This window comes from Manis pentadactyla, chromosome 1 (genome assembly GCF_030020395.1).
Source record: "Manis pentadactyla isolate mManPen7 chromosome 1, mManPen7.hap1, whole genome shotgun sequence".
In the NCBI taxonomy this organism is placed as follows: domain Eukaryota; kingdom Metazoa; phylum Chordata; class Mammalia; order Pholidota; family Manidae; genus Manis; species Manis pentadactyla.
This window is the reverse complement of record NC_080019.1, coordinates 71,103,256-71,129,393: the sequence shown is the minus strand read 5'-3', so window position 1 is coordinate 71,129,393 and position 26,138 is coordinate 71,103,256. Positions and strand designations below refer to the sequence as shown.

At 34.7% G+C, this 26,138-nt stretch overlaps 1 protein-coding gene across 1 annotated transcript in view; it reads right to left on the bottom strand.

Annotated features, from left to right (window-relative positions):
• XRN1 (5'-3' exoribonuclease 1) overlaps positions 1–26,138 on the bottom strand; it is a 177,551-nt gene that overhangs the window by 11,608 nt on the left and 139,805 nt on the right. The window contains 9 exon segments of the mRNA XM_057498318.1: positions 2,302–2,404; positions 2,499–2,554; positions 2,557–2,602; positions 4,178–4,359; positions 6,013–6,172; positions 6,622–6,744; positions 8,203–8,264; positions 19,552–19,660; positions 25,474–25,569. Of these exon segments, the coding sequence (XP_057354301.1) occupies positions 2,302–2,404; positions 2,499–2,554; positions 2,557–2,602; positions 4,178–4,359; positions 6,013–6,172; positions 6,622–6,744; positions 8,203–8,264; positions 19,552–19,660; positions 25,474–25,569 (937 nt within the window).

Here is a 26,138-nt window from a genome sequence, read left to right as displayed (position 1 = left end):
TTGCCTGGGGAGATACGTTCATGAAGAAGTTGCTCATGTTTATGTCCAAGAGATTTTTGGCTATGTTTTTTTCTTAGAGTTTTATGGTTTCATGACTTACATTCAGGTCTTTCATCCATTTCGAATTTACTTTTGTGTATGGAGATAGACAATGATCCAGTTTCATTTTCTTGCATGTAGCTGTCCAGTTTTACCAACACCAGCTGTTGAAGAGGCTGTCATTTCCCCATTGTATGTCCATGGCTCCTTTATCATACATTAATTGACCATATATGTTTGGGTTAATATCTGGACTCTCTATTCTGTTCCACTGGCTGTGGATTTGTTCTTGTGCCAGTACCAAATTGTCTTGATTACTGTGGCTTTGTAGTAGAGCTTGAAGTTGGGAAGCAAGATCTTCCCTGCTTTATTCTTCCTTCTCAGGGTTGCTTTAGGTATTCAGGGTCTTTGTGGTTCCATATGAATTTTACAACTATTTGTTCCAGTTTGTTGAACAATGTTGTTGGTATTTTGATAGGGATTGCATTGAACCTGCATATTGCTTTAGGCAGGATGGCTATTTTGACAATATTAATTGTTCCTATCTATGAGCACAGGATGTGTTTCCATTTATTAGTATCTTCTTTAATTTCTCTCATGAGTGTCTTGTAGTTTTCAGGGTATAGGTCTTTCACTTCCTAGTTAAGTTTATTGCTAGGTATTTTATTCTTTTTGATGCAATTGTGAATGGAATTATTTTCCTGAATTCTCTTTCTGCTAGTTCATTGTTAGTGTATAGGAATGCCACAGATTTCTGTTTATTAATTTTGTATCCTGCAACTTTGCTGAATTCCGATATTAGTTCTAGTAGTTTTGGAGTGGATTCTTTAGGGTTTGTTATGTACAATATCATGTCATCTGCAAAGAAGGAACTTCACTTTAATCTCAGTTTTCAGCCTAATACCTAAGTCTCTGCTCTGTGCCTGGTATACCCATACCTAGGGAGCACTCAGGATGACATATCTCCAGTCATTTGCCAGAAGAGGCAACTGCTGGGTGGTGTGTGCAAGGGATCTGGGGAAGGTTCCCATCACTCCACAAAAAGACTTTGAACCAATCCCTTTCTTTTCAGCTTACACATCATTTGAAGCTCTGATGGCTTCTGACACTTCCAAGTTCTGACTCTCTTGGGAATTGTGAAGGACAATTTGCTCATCAGCTCATTTGCACCCTGTTCTACAGACAGGGTTTAATTTGCAGCTTAACACTGCTTCACTGAATTGCTTACTATTTCTTCAATTGCCTTTCTCATCACAAATTCTTTTCAAATATCTAATTTGCTGATATTTCTTCCCTCATGTTTTTGTCCTTAGAAGTTTATACTTTGAATGGAGTTTAGGCAAAGAGAAGAGATAACATCTTTAATAAGAATTATTAACTTTCCTAATATTTGTAGTGACATAGATAAACTTATCTATGGATATTTAGAGCTATTTGAATAATAATCTGGCATCTAATAGGCTCAGAAAAGTAATTTTCTGCACTTGAAATAAAAAATATACTGATTGTAAAATGAAAATGATTGGGATAAGAGGAAACTAACTGCTATTAGGAAAAAGGGGTGATGAAAAAAATATCTAATGAACTTAAGATTCAGAATCACAAAATTATAAAATATTAGTTTCCAAGAGATCCTAGACACAGTCTAGTATAAATAAGAAAACAAGAGTCCCAAAGAAATTACATCATTTTCTGAAAGTCAGTCAATAAAAGAGGCTGGACAAAAAGAAAAGTCCTGAATCTACAGTGACCTTGTCACTCCCCCAGCACATTAGGAAGTCATCAACTGTATACAGGGAGCTGGGAGCCACTTGCTTGATAACTCAGGCACTATGTTTAAATGAAGAAGATAGTTAAGAGAGAATACTAAGAAATATACAACCTTAAAAACTCCTCCACTGATCATTCTGGTATTGTCAAGAACAGTTTCTTTCATATCCACAGAATCAAAGCTTTACTTGGCTTTTTATTCCATTCACTCCCTTTATCCCTCACAACCTATGTTACTTGTGTCTAACTTAAAAAAGAGGCTGCCCAAAACAAAGAACCACCCTACTCTAGCCACACTAGAAGCTGCAGAAGGGAAGTATTTGTAGATGAATATGAAAGCTCTGGTTTTGGGGTTACTTCTTACAATTCTTTCTTACATTCCCAAGACACTGAGATAAGTTTTGCGGCTCCTCTAAATGATGCTTCTTAAAAGAACTTTCTAAAAATAATAATTCAATAATAACAAATATTTGGAAGAGCAAAATATCTTACCAGTAGGTTGGGGAAAAACTGGAGGAATGGATCCAGGTGATACAGCAGGAGGATAATTTGGAAATATTGGTGGACGCAAAGGGAAATTTACTCCTAAGGAGCCCTATGAAAATTTAATAAGAGTAATAAGACAGTGCAAAAAAAAATCTATGAAGATTAACTAAAAAGTTAGCAGAGAAGTCACAGACAGTTCTCACCAATTGTAAAGCAAACAGTGCGGCTTTTTCCTTGGCTTTGTTCTCAGAATGGCACTGTGTACCAGTAAGCCAATAGATAATTTTACCTGGCAAACTGTCATTGTCTGAAAATGAGAATACGAATGTCTGTGAGTTATCTATCTAGGAAATTGACCTCCTATCCCAAAGCTTAATCTAAACAAGCAGAATAATTTTATCTGACATTCGTAAAAAGGAATTCAAGAATTCAAGAAAGGACTACCAGTTTAAGTTTTGGGTTGCCATTAAAAATCTTTAGAATTGCTGCCCTCTCTTACAATGTTTCCAAAAAAAGTGCTCTCCAAGTTGGCTGAAGGGCCAAGCATCCTAATGCAAATGAAGTCAGTAAAACTTTTTTCTTTTTAATTAAGATTGAAAAACTAGGTCTTCCACTCATTTTTGGAAATTAGGTTTATTTTTAGAACACAGCCAAGTCCATTCTTGTATGTATTGCCTATGGCTGTTTTCATACTATAACTGCAGAGTTGAATAGCTGTGACAGAGACCATATGGCCCACAAAGCCTAAAATATTTACTACCTGTCCCTTTACAGAAAAGTTAATTGACCCCTGCTTTATACAATCCTCTAAATAGGAGATATTTTGCTAACATGAATTAATTTCCAAAATCTATCAATTTTATATTCACATTTAAATTATAACTCTTTATACATTTTTTCTTTTACAAAAAATTTTTTTTAAATTCTACTTTTTCAACAGGTAGCCATTTTAATGTAATATTATTAGTTTAATTCTGCTTTCTGTTTTAGGTGAGAATGTATTAAGAACTTGGATGTAAAGAGGATAAAACAAACTTTTGTATAGCCAGTGGTTCTCAAGGCAGTTTGGGGACCTTTGGGGTCCCTGAAACTCTTTCAGGAGGTCCTTGAGGTCAAAACTATTTTCATAATAATATTAAGATGTTACATGCCCTTTTCACTCTCAGTTTCTCAGAATAGAAAAAATTAATTGTTATAGTTTTAGATTTGATATTGCAACTAACTTTTAAGAAAATACCACATTTTAATGTAATATTAAAGAACATTCACAATTATCTGAAAAGGCTATTATAATTTTCTCCTTTTTTCCAGCTCTCTATCTATGTGAGGACAGATTTTCTTCATGTATTTCAACCAAAACACAAGAGATAATAAGCAGATATGAGAAACCAGCTTCCTCTATTAAGCTAGTGATGGAAAAAACTTGCAAAAAATGTAGAGCAATGTCACTTTTCTCATTCCATTTTTTAGGTTATTTTTAATAAACAAATACTTCAAATATTTTTAAGTTTTAATTTTTAACATGCATGGTAAATACGGATATAACACAGGTAAACAAAAGTTCTTTGAGTTCCTCAAAAAAGTGGTGAATTTGAGTCCAAAAAGTTTGAAAACTGCTGCTGCAGACCAAGATCCCTAGCTCTATCAGTTTAAAGAATCTTGCCAGACTACCTGCTGCTTAGGTTCATCTCTGTCAGCACCTCTGAGGACTCTGGTCATACATACGCATGAGTAAGCCACACTGAGAAGTATAAATCTATGCTGCTCATAAAGTTAAAGAACAAAACAACTCCATTATATTATTTCTAGTCAATGATTTCAGTCAATTTATTTAAGGTCTGTGTTAAATAACTTAGACAAATGGAACAGTAGTATACTATACCTGTGGTGTTCTAAGAAAGGAGAAGTCTGGTTGTGGCATTCCAACAAGGGAACACATTTGAGAAAGTTCAGTTACTGGTGTGGACACAGAAGTGATCTGGCTGGGAGCAGGCCAACATGCGTTGTCCATAGACTGAACATTATGGTACTCACTAGCACTGTGAGTCTTGTTCATATAAGATGCTACCAAAAGAGAGAAGACGCAAATCTATATTCAATGATATTTCGATTTATGCAATTATTGCAGGGTTTTATAGACTAGTAAGCAGGAAATTGTTAAAAGGTAAACAAAGGAATCTCCCATGAAGCAAAGATAAGAATTATTTAGTATTGCCTAAAAATTACTAAGGATTCACTTGAAGAGATTTTTAGATGATTATAATGAATGATACATAACTAAGACAAAGACTTTAAAATATGGTGTCTGACTGCCAAAAATTAACATCTTGAAATAATGATTACATAAGTATGTTATAGGTAAAATTTGAACAAGCGAATGGCTCCAATTCTTAAGTTTCAAAGCTTTGGCTTCCATCTTCTCAAAATTTTATCTTACATTCTGAGACACATGTATAAATTATTTTTATCTAAAAGACTCCAAAATGATGTTTAATAGTTTTTTCTGATATTAACTCTTTTAAGTGATTTTATGCATAAGATGATTAAAAAATCCTGAAAGTTCACATTCTTTATGATCAACAAACTAATAGAACAATAGTGCACTTTATGTGAAGAATGAATTGAAACCTCTTACTATTATAGGTTAAAAAAAAGGTTAGGTGGCTTGTCCATAGTCACAGAACTGTAACATGGGCTGGAGTCTGAGCTCTTGACTCTAAGGTGTATGATCTTTTTCACCATACTGAAATATAGTTAAAGTTACTTGTTGACAGTGGGACCATCTTTATCCAATTTTGTTTCAAATTTCTTTTATTTTGCTCTATTTCAAGAACATGTCTGTGATAAATAGTTTATGATCAACTATTATAGTTTCTTTAATAGTTATTGGAATTTTAAATTATTTATCTTAATATTCAACTAGAGTATAAATGGAGCTCGCACTGGCTTTGTTCCAGATTGTGATCCTTAATAAACTCAGATCTGCTCACTTCAAAATGCTTTTTTACATCCCTGAGAAATGTCTGTCCCCAACTACTTTTGCACTAGTCATTCTTCCTGGTAGGCTTTTGTAGAAAATTACATAGACAAAAATACTAAAGTATAGGGGACATGGCGGGTAGGAGCAATGATAAACATGTATTGAAATCCAGCTATGTGCCAGATGGTTGGTAGGCTACAAACTTCAATGATTTAAGGTAAGCACATACTTTCCATTATCTGCCTCCACTAATTATTTACAATTCTATTTTTATATTGGTCAAGTTATTTTAACATTACACTAATTATTGGCACCTATGATGTACCAGACACAGTGCTAACTGCCTTTATATATGCCATATAATTATCCCAACAGTCATTTGCAATGTTCTCATTTTATAAACAGGAAAAAAAATTAGAAAAGTAATGTGTTGTTACATAATCATTTTTAAATTACTGAGAACAAAAAGCTGGCATGTGAAAACCTTTCCAGGTTTGGGATCTACAGAATGAATACCTGCAAACAGTACAATTTTAGTAATCACAAGACATTTAGAGATTATAGATCTACTAGTTACATAGTTTTATTATGTAGATGACAGAAGCATAAAAATTTTACTCATTACTCTTAATTATACTCTCAAAAATAAAAGTTTTAGCTTTAAAAAACATAAGATAAAAAAGAACTGAATTTTTGAAGTGATATTGGTTAGTAGTAATAGCACTTAGTTTACTTACTTAATTTCTTATTTTGTTTAGGCTGTGAAGAAAGTCCATATTCATTTCCTCTACTAGAGGAAACAGTGACTTCATTACCAAACTGCTTCATTTCGTTCTTACGGTCCACAGTGTCAGAGCCATCAATTTTTAGAATTTCTTTAAGCATCCGAGTTCCTTTCTGGTTTGAAGATGATTGGTATGGAGATGGTGGGAGGTGGGAGAAGAAAAGTTAACATTAGGTTTATTGATCCTTCTTTTAATGAGTTCTATTGTTAAATATTGAGATGATAACTACATTCAGATAGGTGGTAAGCAAAATCAATAGTCTAGATTGAAAAAAAAATCCACATTTCCTGGCATAGAAACAATACTTAACCTTCTATTTAACCTTTGACCAAATCACCTAGGAGCAATGTTTGAAACCAAGGGAGCTAGCATTCTAAAGAGAAAAAAGAAAAAGATGGCTGAACTGCCCAGGGCATCTGGCTTTCCCTCATAGGATGACAATAATGATGCAACACACACTCTAGACATGTCATAAAAGTGTTTTAACAGTTGCAGGGGTATGTATGCATGGCCAGCCATAGTGAAATTACCATAGAATAGAAGCTCATACAAAATACGAACCATAGCAAATGACTGTGGTGACAAATGTTCTTCACTTGTAAGTGCTTCATGATGAGATGACTGTACTTCATTTTGTGTGGAGATATTCAAAGATGCTAAAAAGTTCTCAATTCCATGGTTATGCTGAAAGAATAAATATTTTGTGCATGAAGACAAAAGTACAAGGAATGAAAAAAGCTAAGAGTTTTATGTACAAAAATGATCATTTTATTTTTTATCCAATTGTCTTCCCAGGTGTTAAAATTTGGGAAGAAAAATTGAATAAATGGTCTGTTACCTTATCAATAGCATTTGGATAACCAGTCACAAACTTTTGGTTGTCTGAGACTTCTGTATTTTCATTTCTCTTCAGTAGCTTAGTATTACATTTGACAGGCCCTCCAAAAGTCTATAAAAGAGTAAGAATGAGCTTTTTGTGCAAGTAAAATTTATAGTTACTTATGAAGAGTGTTCTAAATCACTGTAAACTTTTCTACATTTTTTAATGTCACGAGATATTTTCCTTTCATGTCATAAGAAAAAAAGGGGGCCTGTCACTTGAATGAAGAAAAAAATCTTTATTTTCAGTAACTGTTACATGAGATTTAGCATTCCCTTCAATTATGATTTGAAGGTGATAGTTTGTAGGCAATAAGCTACAACTGAAGTGATTCTAATTGTACTTCAATATAGTTGGTTTTTCTCAAATCTTACATGCTTTATTTTAGCATTAAAAACATTCTGAGAAAGAGTTCAATTGCTTCACCAAAGAGGTCCATGGCACAAATAATTTATAAATTCCTTCTCCATAAAAAGGAAGCATAACATAAAATCTTCAGAGGAGAGGGCCTCAAAAGTCACGTAATTCAACCATTTACTGGTATCTAAATACTAATGGGTTCCATTTACTTAGAACTAACTTTATTGTCATGTGCCAAATATTCTGCTAAGATGTCTTTTATAGACTTAATATATTACTAGTTGATGGGATATAATTTTTAAACTTTGTATTAAAATATAGTATGTATATAGAAAATGCATGTAAGTATATATTTTGAATGTTTTTAGACTGAAAATGTATTCTTTGGTTATAACATATATACATACTCCTTATATAAGACTATATAAAACATAATTGATCTCAGCTTCCACCAACCTAAGTCCTCAGACTTGTTAACTTTGCTATGTTGATCAACAGAATTTCATTGTATATATAAACATTTTTCCACATGTTTTATACATATATACCTATGTACATTCCTGTATGTATGTATATACAGACTATATATATTGAGACAGACAAGTGATCCCTTTTTATTTCCATTTTAAAGATGAAGAAATTGAGGCTGTGAGAGGTATAGTGAATTGCTCAAGGCCACCCAATTATTAAATGGCAGAACCAGGACTGCAGGTATCTCTAGTCCCAAATTCTGGACTCTAGCATTGTAACCTCCTATCCAAGTGACAACCAGGCTACACTTAAACAACTCTCCTACCTGAAACCCTATGGATTTGGTTGAAAGGGTCACAAAATTCAGATAACAGAGCCATCAATTGCAATAGTAACTTGGCTACTAGATACTTGATGTTAAGAAAGCTTACCTGCTTATTTGACATTTTTTGTGACCGACTATCAGTTTTAGGACTCTTATACTCTTCTTTAACTAGAACAAGAAAATAGAAATTTTGATAAATGAAAAAACCTGCTGCACACCAATTAAATTCACCAAATACCACAGCAAGACACTGTGTAAAAAATTCCAAGAAGACAACGGCTTTGATCTTGAGAACTATCACTGAGATGAGGTGGAGAAGAAATACTCACAGATAATAACAATAAGGGAAATGAAAAAGTGGCATTTCATTGAAACTTGAAGGATGGTAGGTTTCCAAAGGGCAGAATAGGAAGCTAAGCATTCCAGGAAAAGGAAACAATAGGAAAAAAGACAGAATCAGAAAGCAAGCACTGTATTTATGGAACTCTAAATAGACCAGTTCTGCTGGAAGTTAAAGAGTATAATGGTGCTCAACTGGTAGTAGGCAATGGGAAACAAATCATGGAAGTGTTTTGAGCAAGTAGTGAGCTGATCAGAATTGTGCCTTAGAAGATTAAAATATGATAGTGGCCAGCTGGATTCATAGAAGGAGATTAAGAGATCAATTAGAAAGCTATTTTAGTCTTCCTGTTAAGGGGGAATTGGGGAATGGTAGAAGAAATGAAAAGGATGAATTAGAAGAGGAAGGAAGAAAGAAAAAAGAAGGAAGGAAGGAGGGAGGGAGGGAGAGGAAAGAGAGGGTAAGGGGGTGAAGAAAAAAGGCAAGGGAAGGGAATAAGATAGAAGGGTTGGGATGACAGAGGAGCAAAGGAAGGGGCAAAGATGGGAAGAGAGAGAACAGAGAGAGGGGAGAAAAGAAAGGCGGACGGGGCAGGAAGAAGGGAAGGGAAGGAAGAAAGAGAGGGCAAGGGAAGGAAGTAATCTTACAAAAGAAGGAAAAGAAAAAGTGAATTGACATGTATGACATTAAACCTGAGTTGGGGTGGGGAGGCAGATGGTGGAGTAAGAAGGCAAAATGGAAACCTCCTCCCACATGCAAACCGAGGAAGCAACTAAGGCAGATACAACTAACCCTGAAAGTGACCTGAAGGCTGCAGAACAGACCATCTACACCTGGTGAAGAGAAGACCATACAGAGAAGGGTAAAGTGTCAGAGCAATGATCAACTGGGACCCCAGCCATTATCCAATTCCAGCCCACAAGAAGGAGGGAGAGGAGCGGAGCAGGGAGGGAAAGGGGATAAATGCTCAGGAACTCTTCATACATGGCCCTGGAGATCTGCTCTGGGAACACAAGTCCACATTGCATTGGGCTTTAGTGATTAATGGGGCTGGACACCAGGGAGAGTTGGAGCACTCTGAGAGGCTGAGATTCTAGTCACTTGTGGAGGACAGGCACGCTCCCATCAGTTCTGCTGAGACCCAACACAGAGGAGACCATTTGAAAGATTTAACAGCAACAGGAAGGGTACCATAGGGGCAAGAGTTGGGCAGTTTTCTCTGCAGAAGAAAGGGCAGGTGGACACTTCCCCAGCCTTCCCTCAAACTAACAGGTCAGGTGCTCATGGGAGTCTCAAACACTCCTTCACCTTCAATGGTGGCTCTGCTCCAAGGTGCTTCCCTATACACATGCCTGCTCACTGACCAGCTGGGCCCAGCAGTGGTCAGAATTTGCTGCTTGGCAGGCAAAGGGAGGCTTTCTCAGCTTTCTTGGCCCTGTCTCAGTCCAACTGGGCAGAAGCCTGTGGGAGCCACCTCCAAGCATTCCTTCTTCCTCACTGGTGGTGTAGCACAGCACCATGATATCCTGAGTACTGGCCCCAGCCACCCTGTCAGCCCAGCAACACAGTCATTGCTGCAGGGCAGGCAGAGGGCAGCCCTGCCCACAACAATCCTAGCAAAAGCACTGCTGCTCGGCTTACAAAGGGCAAGCTGAGGTGAGCTACCACCTATGGTGGACTGAGATCAGGCACTACTGGCAGATAGGTAGAAAGGCGGCCTGCCCACAGCCCACCAACATCAACTGGGGCTCCACCACAAAGGAGAAGCAGACACTGGTGAGTAAAGAGTCTTGAGCTTCTAGGAACCACAGGATGCCTTCTTCATAAAGCCATTACTCGCTAGAACAGGCGGCAGAGCAGATCCATCTAATAAAGGAAGACACACAGCAACTGTGGCAAAATGACGAGGCAGAGGATATATGTTCCAAATAAAAGTACAGAATAAGGCACCAGAAAGAGGGCTAAATGAAACAGAGATCATCAATCTTCTTGATAAAATTGTCTAATTAACAGTCATAATTATGCTCACTGATCTGTGGAAAAGTATTGATGATCTCAGGGAAGACTTCAACAAAGAGACAGAAGAGTTGAAAAAGAGCCAGAGCTAAAGAATACAGGAACTGAAATGAAAATACAATGGAGGGATTGCTGCAAGTAAAGGAGACAACCAATGAGATGGAAATTAGAGAATGGAACACAATGAAGCTGAAGAACAGAGAGAAAAAAGAATATCTAAAAATGAGAGGATGCTAAGAGAGCTGTATGACAACTTCAAACAAAACAATAATTGCATAATAGGGGTACCAGATGGAGAAGAGACAAAGGAGTAAGAAAATCTCTTTGAAGAAATAATTTCTGAAACCTCCCCCAATCTGGGGAAGGAAATAGACACCCAGGTACTGGAAGCCCATAGAGCCCCTAACAAAAGGAACCCTAGGGAGAAAACACCAAGACATACAATAATTAAATGATAAAGATTAAGAATAAGGAGAGGGTATTGAAAGCAGCCAGAAAGAGAAAATAGATTACTCATAAGGGAAACTACATCAGGCTACCAGCAGACTTCTCAGCAGAAACTTTACAGGCCAGAAGGGAGTGGCATGAAATATTTAATGTATTGAAACAGAAGGACCTTCAACCAAGAATCCCATTTCCAGCAAGATTGTCATTTAAATTTGAAGGAGATTAAACATTTTCTAGATAAATGAAGGTTGACGGAATTTACAACTTCTAAACTGGCATTACAGGAGTAAAGGGACTTTTGAGATGGAAATGTTCTTAAGCCTAAATAGTTTTTGCCAGTGAAAATAAATTCACAGTAAAGGTAATAGACCAATTGATTACCAAGCAACTATGAAATTAAAACAAAAGTAGTAAAACCAATTATACACAAGATCAGTGAAGGGATACACACAAAAAAATGCAGATTATGACATCTAATACCTAAAGTGTGAAGGAGGAAGAATAATAACAAAGAAGTACTTTTAGATTGTGTCCAAATAAAAGTGACCATCAACTTAAAATAGACTGTTACATATTTAGGAAACTATCCATGAACCATATGGTAACCACAAACCTAAAACCTATAATAGATAACACAGACACACACCATACATACAAAAGAAATCCAATCACAGCACTAAAGAAAACCACTGAATAACAAGAGAAGAGTATAAGAGAGAAAGGAACAGAGAGAAACTACAAAAAAAAAGAAAACAATTAATAAATTGGCAGTAAGTATATATGTATCAATAATTACCTCAAATGTAAATGAACTGAATGCACCAATCAAAAGACAGAGAATGGCAGAACGGATAAAGAAACAAGAGTCATAAATATGCCTATTTTCAGAGTTAATGACATACATCGCCTGAAAGTGAAGGAAATGGAAAAAGATATTTCATGCAAATAATAGGGAGAAAAAAGCAGGAATAGTGTACATATATCACAGAAAATAGACTTCAAAACAAAGAGAGTAACAAGAGAAAATGAAGGACATTACATAATGATAAAGGGATCAGACCCACAAGAGGATGTACATTTATGAGTATCTATGCACTCATCATCGAAGCATGTAAATGTGTAAAACAAATACTAACAGAGCTAAATTCAGACTGCAATTCAATCATATTAGGTGACTTTACCACCCCAGTTACGTCAATGGACAGATCATCCAGACAGAAAATAAATAAGGAAACAGAGGCACTGAACAACACTTAGATCACATGGACTTAACAAATATCTATAGAATATTCCACCCCAAAGAAGCAGGATACACATTTTTCTCAAGTGCACATGGAATGTTCTTGAGAAAAGATCACATACTAGCCTACAAAAAGAGCCTCAATAAATTAGAAAAGATTGAAATTGTATCAAGCCACTACTCAGACCACAATGGTATATGAAACTGGAAATAAATTATACAAAGAAAACAATAAGGCCTACAAACACATCAAAGCAAAACAACACACTTCTAAATATTCAATGGCTATATGAACAAATCAAAACAGAAAACAAGCAGTACATGGAGACAAATGAAAACAAAAATACAACAGTTCCAAACTTGTGGGATGCAAGAAAAGAGGTTCTAAGAGGGAAGTACACAGTGATATGGGCCAACTTCAAGAAAGTAGGACAAGCTCAAATAAACAGTTTAATCTCACAATTAAAGAAACTAGAAAAAAGAAGAAGAAGGAAATCAAAGTTTGCAGAAGGGGCAAAATAAAGATCACAGAAGAAGTAAATAGAATAGAGAATAAAACAATAGAGAAAAAAATCAATGAAACCAAGAGCTGGTTCTTTGAGTAGGTAAACAAAAGAGACAAACCCCTAGCCAGACTTGTCAAGAAAAAAAGAAAGAGGACACAAATAAACCAAATCAGAAATAAAAATAGTCACAATGGATACAACAGAAACACAAAGAACTACTGTTGAGAATTCTATGAAAAATTATATGCCAATAAATTGGACAACCTAGAAAAAATAGAAAAATTCCTAGAAATGTACAACCTTCCAAGTCTGGCCCAGGAAGAAAAAGAAATCTGAACAGACCAATTATCAGTAATGAAATTGAATTGGTAATCAAAAAACTTCACAGCTGAATTTTATCAAACATTTCAAGAAGAGTTAATACCCATTCCTCTGAAAGTATTCCAAAAAGTGGAAAAAGAGGGAATACTTCCAAACACATTCTGTGAGGTCTGCATCATTAATGCCAAAATCAGACAATGAAACCACAGAAAAATAAAATTTTCAACCAATGTCCCTGATGAACATAGATGAAGAAATCCTCAACAAAAAATTGGGAAACCTAATTCAAAAATACATCAAAAGGATTATCCATCACGAACAAGTAGGATTTATTCCAGGAAGGCAAGGATGGTACAATATTTGTAAATCAATCACCATCATACACCACATTAACAAAAAGAAGGATAAACACCGTATGATCATCTCAATAGATGCTGAAAAAGCATTTGGCAAAATTCAGTATCAATTTATGACAAAAACGCTCAACAAAATGGGTATAGAGGGTATGTACCTCAACATAATAAAGGTCATACTAACATCATACTGAATGGAGAAAAGCTGAAAGCTTTTCCTCTAGAATCTGGGACAAGGATGTCCACTCTCACTTTTATTCAACATAGTACTGGAGGTCCTAGACAGAACAATCAGATAAGATAAAAAGATAAAAGGCATGCAAATCACCACTATTTGCAGATGACATGATATTATACATGGGAAACCCTAAAGACTCCACCAAAAAACTATTAGAACTAACAACTAGATTCAGCAAAGTTGCTGGATACTAAATTAATGTATAGAAATCTGTTGTATTCCTATTCACTAACAATGAACTAGCAGAAAGGGAAATCAGGAAAGCAATTCCATTTATAACTGCAGCAAAAAGAATAAAATACTAAATAAACCTAACCAAGGTGAAAGACCTGCACTCTGAAAACTGTAAGACACTGAGGACAGAAATTAACAATGAGACAAATAAATGGAAATCTATCCCATGCTCATGGATAGGAAGAATTAATATTGTCAAAATGGCAATCTTGCCCAAAACAATTAACAGATTCGATGCAACCCCTGTCAAAATACCACTGGCATTTTTCAGTGAATGAGAGCAAATAATCCCAAAATTCATATGGAGCCATAAAGACTCCAAATAGCCAAAGCTATCCTGAGAGGGAAGAACAAAGCTGGTGTATTATGGGTGTGTTCAAGCTATACCACAAAGCTATAGTCATCAAAACAGTGTGGTACTGGCACAAGAACAGACCTATAGATCAATGGAACAGAATACAGAGCCCAGAAATAAACCCATGCATAAATGGTAAATTAATATACAGTAATAAAGCCATGAATATACAATGGAAAAAAGTCTCTTTAGTAACTGGTATTGGGAAAATTGGACAGCTACATGCGACAGAAAGAAATTGGATTACTGTCTAACTCCATACATGAAAGAAAACTCAAAATGGATCAAAGACCTAAATGTAGGACATGAAAGTATAAAGTTCTTAGGAAAAAACATGGGCAAAAATCTCCTGAACATAAACTTGAGCAATTGTTTTTTGGACACATCTCCTCAGATAAGGAAAACAAAATCAAAATGAGCAAGTGGGACTACATCAAACTAAAGAGCTTCTGTACAGCAAAGGACACAACCACCAAAACAAAAAGGCAACCAAAAGTATGGGAGAATATATTCATCAGCAGTTCATCCAGTAAGGGGTTAACATCCAAACTATGTAAAGAACTCCTATGCCTCAACACCAGAAAAAATCCCAAACAAACCAACCAAAAAACCCGACTAAAAAATGGGTGGAGGACCTGAACAGACATATCTCCAAAGAAGACATACAGTTGGCCAAGAGGCACATGAAAAGATGCTCTACTGTGCTAATCATCAGGGAAATACAAATCAAAACCACAACGAGATAGTACCTCCCAAAAGTCAGAATGGCAGCCATCCAGAAGACAAAAATAACAAGAGTTGGCGAGGATGTGGAGAAAAGGGAACCCTTCTATACTATTGGTGCGAATATAAATTGGTGCAGCCCATGTGAAAAGCAGTATGGAATTTCCTCAAAAAACTAAAAGTAGAAATATCATACCACCCAGTAATCCCACTTCTAGGAATTTACCGAAAGAAAAAAATTCCTGATTTAAAAAGATACATGCACCCTTATGTTTATCACTGCATTATTCACAATAGCCAAGTCATGGAAGCAACTAAGTGTCTATCAACAGATGAGTGGAAAAAGCAGATGTGGTACCTATACACACGTGGTATATATAACAATGGAATATTACTCTGCCATAAAAGAAAGAAATACTGTCCTTTGGGACAATATGGATGGACCTAGAGGATATTATGTTAAGTGAAATAAGCCAGGCAGAGAAAGATAAATACCATATAATTTCACTTATTTGTGGTATCTATAAACAAAACAAAACAAAATGAATGAAATATCTATAGACTCATAGAGCCTTTGAAATCTCTGGTGGTTAACATGGGTATGGGAGTGGGTGGGTGATTGGAGAGGGTGAGAGGAAAAAAGGGGCACAAAAATTCTCAATCATAATATAAGTTGATCACTGGGATGGTAGTACAGCATAGAGAATATAGCTAATGATTCTGTAACATCTTTCTATGTTGACAGATAATAACCGCACTAGTGGGGCTAAGGATTTAATAATATGGGTAACTGTTGAACCACTGTGTTGTATACTTGAAACCAATATAAGATTATATATCAATGATACTTCAATTAGAAAAAAACCTTTGTTGAGACATATACACAGGAAAACTAATTGAAATATTATATAAATCAATTTACATACATTTATTTGGACAATAATTTGAAGAAAAATCACAATGCATTTCAATTAAATATAAAATATTTAAGCTATATTTTTTGGATTTATGGGACATTAATCTATCTTTAGCTTGAAATATAAAAGAAACAAAAATAACATATAGATATTGATGCAAAAGAGTTTGGCACTTATTAAACTGAATCAAAGTTATAAAACCACAAAACTTTTTTGAAATAGCTTTTTAGAAAAATATTTTTAAAGACTAGTCTTATACTACATGTAATACATAAATGCACAAAATGCCAGGCATATATAAAACATAATAAATTAGATGCAGGACTCTGCTATAACTTTCTACTGCTAGAAAGTTCTTCAGCAAGCTGCTTTCTACTTAGCTTACCCCTGTATACCTTTTATTTGGTTCTCTGATCAAATGTTATGTCCTCAGAGGGGCATTCCCTGATTACCCTGTTTAATATAGCACCCCATCACTCTATCTTCTTAATCTTTTGTTTTTCATCATAGCACTTATTATTACAAAAGATTATGGAATTTAATATTTGCTTACTATCAGTCTCCACCTTAGAATGTCAAGTCCATTAGGCCTGAAAACTTGTCTGCCTTGTTCACTCATGTATCCCTAGCACCTAAAATAGCAGCTGAATAAATAAATTAATGAATAACAAATGAGTCATATTTTGAACATATAGAGCAATTTGTGGCAATTTGGGAATACTTTGGTCAAAAGAAGAGACAAAGCAACTATAAAATGAAGATTCTCATCTCTGCATTTGTATTTCCTAATGCCCCTGGAACTCAACAGACACTAGTGAAGGCATGAAAAAAGTAAAATACACAAATTTTTAAGAGAATATTAACAACAAAATATTTACACATATTTTTAACAGAAATCTGTAATATAGTTACAGAAATCTGTAATACATTTACAGATTTAATAGACAAGTTATTTACACACAAAAACATTAACTGGATTACCCTAAATAAAATTTATCTCAAAAAGTAGTTAGGGGACATGAGCAAAGTATCAGAGTAAGTACCTCTAAAAATTGTCTTCTCCATAAAAAGAATGAGAAAATGGCCATAAATTACCAAAATCCAAATTTTCCTAACTGTGGAAGTTAATCAAATATTCGCATCAATCCAGGAGTGTTTTTTCAAAATAAAAGACTGAATTTCAGAATAGTGAGCTTTGTGGCATTTTAACTTGCCCTAGTACCATTCCCCACTTTCCAGTTCCAAGTAGCCTTAAAAAATAACAGCCAGCATTTTGGGTAAAAACCAACACTCTGGCTGCCCTAGAGAGATCAGAATGAGGCTTTAGGTCTTTCAAAGTGTTATTACCAATATCCTATGAAGTCAGTATTATCAATGATATCAAAATCAAAGACATTACAAGAAAATTATAAATATCCCTTAAGAATATAGACGCAAAAGTCCTCAACCAAATACTAGCAAATTGAATCTTGCAGCATATAAAAAGGAATATATACCATGACCTAGTGGGATTTATCTCAGGAATGCAAGGTTGGTTCAACATATGAAAAACCATCAATAGATTACACCATATTTCATTAGCCACAGAAATAGTATTTGATAAAATGTAGCATCACTCAAAGAAAAAAGCCTAGGAATAGAAGTGAACTTCCTCACCTAATAAAGAGCATCTACCAAACCCCATAGTTAACATTACATTTAATGCTGACAGACTGAAAGCTTACCCCTATGATCAGGACAAGGGTTGTGCTCTCACCACTGCTGCTGTTCAACATTGTACTGATGGTTCTAGCCACAACAAGTAGGCAAGGAAAAGAAATAAAAAGCATCCAGATTATGTAAGAAGAAATAAAACTATTTCTATTTGTAGAAGCCACAACAAATTACAGCTAATAAAGTTCAGCAAGGTGGCAGGATACAGATCAACACACAAAAGTCAGTTTATTTCTATAAATAGAAATAAGCAATCTCCCTCACCCCCACAAAAAAGTTAAGAAAAAAGTTCTACTGACAATAACATCAAAAAGAATAAAATACTTGGGAATAAATTTAACAAAAAAAGTGCAAGTCTTATACAATGAAAACTACAAAACATAATTGAAAGAAATTAAAGACCTAAATAAATAGCCATTTTGTGTTCATGGATAGGCAGAATTAATATTGTTAAGATGACAACACTATCCAAAGTTATCTACAGAAGCAATGCAATCCTATAAAAATTCTAGTTGCCATTTTTATAGAAATAGACAAGCTGATCCTAAAATTCATATGGAAATGCAAGAGACCAGACAGACAAAACAATCTTGAAAAAGAAAAGTTGTAGGACTCAGACTTCTCAATTTCAAAATGTCTAACAAAGCTACACTAATTAAGATGGTGTGTTGCTCACATAAAGATGGCGTGGAATAGAATTGAGAGGCCAGAAATAAACCCATACATCTATGGTCAATTGACTTTTCACAAGGTATCAAGAAAATTCAATGGAGTGCCAAAAGAATTCAATGGGAAAAGAATAGTCTTTCAGCAAATGGTGCTGGGAAAACTGGATATCCACATGCAAAAACTGAATATAGATCCTAACCTCATACCAAATACAAACAATTACTTAAAAATGGAAAAAGAGACCTAAATGTGAAGAGCTAAAGCTATAAAACTCTTAGGAGAAAACATAGGTATAAATCTTTGCAATCTTGGATTAGGCAATGGTTTCTTAGATATGATACCTAAGCACAAGCAACCAAAGAAAAAATAGAAAAAATAGGTAAATTGGACTTTATCAAAATAAAAAAACTTCTGTGCTTCAAGGACACTATAAAGAAAGTTAAAGGACACCAATAGGAGAACACATATTTGCAAATCAAATATTGGATAAGCATGTTGTACACGGAATTATACAAAGAAATCTTATAACTAAAGGACAAATAACTTGACAACTAACTCAATTTTAAAATGAGTGAAGGATCTGACATTTCTCCAAAGATATACAAACAACCAGTAAGTACATGAAAAGATGGTTATTATTAGTCATTAATGAATTACAAATGATACAAGAAGACTCCAGGTTACAACTACCAGGATGGCTATAATAGGAATGCAAAATGGCATAGCCATTTTGGAAAACAGTTTTGTAGTTCCATAAAAAGTTAAACATAGAGTTAACATGTAACTCGGTAATTATACTCATCGTATATACCCAAGAGAATTGTAAACACATGTTCACACAGAAACTTGCATGTGGATATTCACAGCGGCAATATTCATTATAGCCCCGAAGTGGAAACAAACCAAATGTCTATCAATGGATGAATGCATAAACAAAATGTAGTTTCATAATGGAATATAATTCACCCATAAAAAGGAATACAGTACTGATACATGCTACAACATGGACAAACCTTGAAAACATGCCAAGTGAAGGAAGCCAGTCGTAAAAGGTCACATATTTTATGATTCCATTTATATGCAAGATCCAGAATAGGTCAGTCCATAAAGGCAGAAAGTAAATTAGTAGTTGCCAGGGACTAAAGGAATGATTGCTAATAGGTATTGTGGTTCTTTTTGGGATGATGAAATGTTCTAAATTTAGATAGTGGCATTGGTTGTACAATTTTGTGAAGAAAGAAAAAAACACTGATTATATTCTTTAAAAGGATGAATTTTATGGTATGTGAATTATTACCCAAAAATGTTAATTAATAAAAATAAAGGGAAATAATAATAAAAAATAAAAGGAAGCAGCAACACAAGTATACTTTTCTAACTTACATTTTCTGGGATGCTCATGTTTTCTTTGCTGACATTTCATACTGTTGTCATTAAAGTCAGATTTATGATGTTGAGTCACTTGACTTATTTCTTGAGGTAGAACTGAACCCTGAAAATTAAAATTCTTATAAATGATTTAAACAAACTCAATATTATAACTACTTTTCCTCGATGTTTAATAAATATATTATTTTATAAAAAATTATGCAGTTCATTACAAAAAAATGAAGAACAGTATATAGAATTTTAAAAAAACACTAATCATCCAGAAATATTCATTAACATAATAATCACTCCAGACATTTTTCTATGCATGATTAGATAGCAAGATATATAGAAAACAATTATTTTACAAAAAATACTCCTTTTAATAGCAAGAAATCTAATTTTTCTTGAAGTTAATATAGAAACTAAAGAAAAGATTAAACTTCAGGTAAATGCTTCTTCATCACAGAACCATCAACCTTGAAAGATGTCTCTACATTTGCTGCAAAATAATTCTATCCCTGAGGTAGGTGTAGTGGGAAAATGAGTAGGTGTTATAAAAGAAATAGGGTTGGACATGTGCAAGGTAAGGGGTAGGTACCTGTTGTTCATTATACTATTCTCTTGACTTTGTTATTTAAAAAATCTCCATTAAAAAGTTTATAGAATTCATGATTTCTGCCTATTATGAAAACTGAGGATATTAGCCCTTCCATATTCCTTCCCCCACTACCTGATTTTTATTAACTGGTATTTATATTGTCAAGGTTTTCAAATGATGGAAGACTACTACCAGATAGCAAGACTGGTAATAAAGCTATAGTAATTACGATAGTGCATGAATGGACAGAATTAGTAAAATGGTATGAGAAAGTTTCATACACAGATCATATTATATCCTTTTGTTTTCTGATATGGAGAGGAGGCCTGAAGGAAAAAGAGACAGTTAACTTGCCACAGTTGAAGCAGGAAAGGAAGCAGACGCATAGGCTAGAGATGTTCAATACAAATTAGTCATTTCACAATTTTGCTTTTGGTGGGCCCTATTAATTTTCTTCTGGACACAGATAAATGAACATGGGGTACAAAGGCACATCATGTCCTAGTTGGCAGTGGGAATGCTCCAAAATAGTTGTGATATGCCCCAGAGTGTGAAGGAAGGTCCAATGAGCTCAAATGCACAGGAACACCAGGGCTCTTTCATCTTTGAGAGTTGTAAGGGCCAGGAGACTTCCATCAGCATAGTATTACTGGCTGGTGGGACTGTGCACTACAGCAGGTACATTGGGGCAGTTTAACTCTAAGAAAGGTAATTGGAAGGTAACATGAGGATCAATAGATGGGTATGAACAAATACTGTGTGTCTATTATGTGCCAGGTGTGGTAAGATATATTTGCATGCATTATCATATATCATATCAAAATAATGTTATAATCATAAAAATGTTATGGTATATTTTGATTCCATTTTATAGATGAGTAAACTGAGGCTCAAAGTGATGAAAGTAATTTGGTTATAGAAATAAGTCACAGGCAGCTGACATTTGAACTCTAACTCTAAAACCCATGTTCACAGTACCATTTCGGAGAAAAAGGGTGCCAGAAGTTTATTAGAAAGAAAAAATATTCTAGGTTTGGGTACAGTTTTTTGGTTTGTTCCTTTTGATAGCTATATAAAGCTATTTGTGTCAGTCACATTTTCAAATTTTACCAATAAAGGCTTGAATTTTTTTTTTAAAGACTGTTTTTTTAGAGCAGTTTTAGGTTCACAACAAAATTGTGAGGAAGGTACAGAGAGTTCTCATGTTATACCCTGCTCCCACAGTTGCATGGCCATTATCAACATCCCCCACCCAAGTGGTACATTTGTTATAAATGTTGAACCTACACTGACACATCATTATTACCAAAAGTCCATAGTTTACACTGAGTTCACTCTTTGTGGTGTATAGTTTATGGGTTTGGGCAAATATATAATGACATGTATCTACATAGCACTGTAGTATCACACAGAGTATTTTCAATGTTCTAAAAATCCTCTGTGTTCTATCTATTCATCCCTCCCTTTCTTGCTAAACCCTTGGCAACCACTGATCTTTTTACCGTTTCCATAATTTTGCCTTTTCCAAAAGCTTGAATACTTGTTTTTAATCATGTTGACAGATAGAGATGGATAGAGAGAAAGAATTTGCTCATCAGATGAATAATCATGTTGTTTATTAAATGTTTCATGGATGTAAGTGTTATACATGGTAGCACAAAATTTTTGGAATATAGGAGATTAACTTGGGAGGGTTCAGCTGACACAAATAATGAAAAGTACCCAACAACAGGAGATGTATGCAGTGGATTCTGAGGAAATATAATATCAAGTGTTGAGTTCCTCTCAAGGAAATGGGTGGTAAAACTAGCAGACCTTGACTAAGACCTAGTGAAATTTTAGTAGTGAGAGAGGAAAGGGCATCCTAAGTAGAAGGAACAATAAGAATACCCAAAATGGGAATTATCCATTTGTGGGTAATGGAAAGTAGAGAGACCAATATGACTGGAACAGACCAGACCATTTTACTAAATAGTTGGACACACTTTATATAAGAATTAGGTAGGGCCATAAAAAGAAAGAATTAGGTAGGGTTAGATCAAACAAGGACTAGTTATTAGTTTGCATTGAGATTGAAGTCTGTTAGTACTAAACAGGGTGCCTTATACCTTCTAGACTATTTGAAGAACACTATTTTAGGGCTGGAAGATCTCAGAGGTCATCTAAGTCCATGCCTTAATTTTACACATGAGGCCACACAGATCCAGGGATATTATATTTGGTGAGTTTGAGTCACAAAACCTAATTTCCTGATTCCAGGTCCAGTGTCAAATTTATCATAGCACAGTACTTCCAGGACTAAACTGAGTTCAAAGCCATGGAACTCTTATTAATTAGACACTTTGCCCATTTGTGTCATGGGGCTAACATACATGAGAGGATCTTTGGGAAAGATTTTTCAGACAGTAGTAGGGAAGAAGGACCAGAAAGGAAAGATTAAGGAACAGGAAGCACAGACAGGAGGTTAATCTAGGAATGGGATGACAATCTAAGGTTCAGCTGTGGGAATTGAGAAGAAATAAATAATTAGAGTTTCTTACTGCAAAGCAGTATTAGAAAGAAAGAGCAAATGTTTTTTGACTCCATGCTTTTCGGATTATATGCATGGGGAAATGGTAGTATTAGAAATAAGGGTAAGAGAAGAGAGTTTAGGTGAGGTCCATTCTGAGATATCTTGAGGTTGAGGTGATGGTGGGGAATCCATCTATACCTGTCTTCTAGAAAGCTGCTGATACAGGGTTAGATCTTGACTGATAGGGATGAAATCACATAGACTGAGTAGTAATTAGCTGAGAGGTAAGAGCCAAAGTCACCAGTGAAACAAGAAGGCAAGAGGGAAAAGAAAAATGTTGCTGCATTTCAGGGAAGAGTCCGTAGTGAAAGACTGAAAGAACAAAGGCTAATACAGTTAAACAGATGGGGAAAGGCAAGAAGGGACTCAGGGTAATGTTTCCTTTCAGACTATAACTCCTTGAAGGAAGTACCTATATTTTCTGCCTTCAATCTCTCTCCTCTCCTTCTCTCTTAAACTCACTCTAATCAGTATTTCACTACTGTCACTCTACTGAAACAGCCCTTGTCAAGATTCCCAATGATCTCATGTGCAAAACTCTATGGTCAGTTCTCAGTTTTCATCTTAACTGACCCATAACCAGCATTTAATTTAGTTGATCACTCTGTTGTCCTTGATATCCATTCTTCATTTGGTATCTAGGCACCATCCTTTACTGGTTTTCTTCCTGTCTCACTGGCCATTCTTCTCAGTCTTCTTTGTCAGTTTTATCTTGTTTCTCTGACTTTTAAGGGTGGAATTCTCTAAGGCTAAGTTTTTGGACTTCCTCTGTACCTAAAAACTACTTCCTTGGATACAGATAAAGAGATATAGATAAACAGATACATGCCCTCATACACACCCAAATTTCTCTCTCCAGATTGGACATCCTCCATGACTTTCAGACTCATAGTCCAACTCTACTTCTCCACTTAAATGTCCAACTCTTTACCTGCACTTAAATGTTTAACATGTATCTCAATCTTACCACATAAAAAATTGAACTGGCCTTCCCCCACAAATCTACCTGACCCACAATCTTACCTTTATTGGGGTTAATAGCCACTCTATCCTTTTAGTTACTAAGACCTTAAGATCATATTCTTTAATCCATTCTCTCTTTTATCCCCATATCCAATTCATTATCAGCTGGCAATCCCTCTCAAATAAGTCTAGAATTTGACCACTTTTCTCAGGCTCCTACTACCCTGGTCCAAGCCATTATTAACTCTATTTTGATGATTTCAGTAGTCCCCTAAAAAATCTCAGTTTCTACCTAGCTCTTCTACATTCTATTATCACAATAGCAGGCAGAATGATCCTATTAAAATTAGGACAGATCATGTCACTCTGCTGCTTAAAACCCTCCACCGATAATCCATTTCATTGAATAAAAGCCAATGTCCTTATAACAGCCTGGAAGGTCCTTCATGTTATCAATATGTCACTGCTATAGTTACATTTCTTATATAATGTAGGAAATTATGTACTGATTCAGTCTTAATGGTCTTCTTTTTCCTCCTTGTGTACCCCAGGGATTGTCTTCCCAATAGGGTCTTTGAATTTGTCTGGAATACTCTCCACTCAGATAGCTACATACCTTATTCTTCACTTCATTCAAATCTTTGCTCATTCCCTTAAAACTGCAAAACCTCACCTCTTCTCCCCTCAACATTACCTATCTTCCTTTCCTGTAGTTTTTCTCATACTTATGTATTATTCTCTAATATAGCATGTAATTTACTTATGTATCTTCTTTATTGTGCTCTCCTCCTTAGATTACTAATTGTATGAGGGTCAGGATTTTTGTTTTGTTTATAGCTGTATTCTTATTACATAGAACAATGCTAGCTCATTGTGGGTGCTTGATAAATATGTGTGAATGAATGAAGGAACGGTAATGTAGCACTCTTGAAGAATGAGTGGTTAGTAATACCAAATAAATTAGAGAGAAAAAGAGGTTTTGAAAATCTGAATATGGATTACATTTAGATAGAAAGGACACATGGATAATCTAAGGAAATCTTACAATAGCATATTGGCAGAGAAGATCTGTGTATTTTGTCACTCACACTTTGTTTATTTTTATTATCATTCCCTATTTTTCCCTCTGTAGCTCTGATAATGCCACCATCACTGGAGGACATTAAAATAAATGAGGCCCTCATGGTACAAGGCTAGTGGTTTATAAACTTGAGAAAACATTCCTTCTTGACCTAAGCTGAGAAAATGGGTAATTTTAATTAGTAAAACATACAATAGAAATTCATTCCTTTTCATCTTCCTTTTCTTGTCTGAGTATACTTTTCTTAGCAGAATTTATTTCCTCTTCTTAATATCTATCAAGGAATGTGAATTTGCTCACTCATATTTAAGACAATTTACTGCTAGCATAAAGCTATACATTCAAGTGGAAATGAGTAACTTAATGAGTGCCATTAAGGCTTCTGTTGAATTGAAAATACACTTAGAAGGATTCTGGAAACAACTAAAAAATAAAAAAAAGCCAAAGACTGACTTAAAAGAAAAATTATCTATATTCTCACTCATTGGCACAAAAACTTTTATGTATGGCAAAGAGAATTATGGAAATTCATAATCAAAACTGCTATTTTCCTTCATGAGATTTCAGGGGAAAACTAATCAGTGCATACCTTAAATACCTATCTATCTATCAATCTATATATATATATATATATATATATATATATATATATATATATATATGTATATTAAAAACATATATGTATTTAAATTAAATTTCTATCAAACAAGGTATACTAACTTTCTCTTGCAGAGCTGGCTGAAAGTGCTGAACCTTTCCAGATCCCTGTAAAGACTGCCAAATGTTGCAAAATTCATCATCATCTTTGGTAGGTACCTGGAAAAGCACAAAAGATTTCTTAAGGAACTGAAATATGAAAACATGAAGACTTAGAAATAAAAAAATTTATTCATTACATAGCAGTAGACAAGATATATAAATTTCATTATCTGAACTTTCAGTTCTTTTTTTGGAGCTCAGTATAGGAATCATAAAAGTACTGGAGTGAAAATGGTCTTCAAATGCTGAAGGAAGACTTCACAATGTTGTGAAAGTTGGTTTTGAATGGTTTTACTCAAAACTAAAGCATAATAAGTGCTATAAAAGATTATACTGAATCAATATCCTTACCAACAGATTTTTTTTGTCTTCCAATGTACTGATGTATCTCATTCAAACTAACATCTAATAATTTTATTTAAAAAATCTTCATCTTACACAAAATTATTCTAATAGATTAAAAAATCAGCTGTTAGTAATGAAGAATTGATTTCATGCAGATTAAAACTGGTAAAATAGGTATGAAAATTAACAGTGGTTACCTATGAGATTTGAGATACTGTTTCCTCTGTCATTATCTCCTTACCCATGTTTCTAATTAGTCTATAATAAATATGTATTATTTG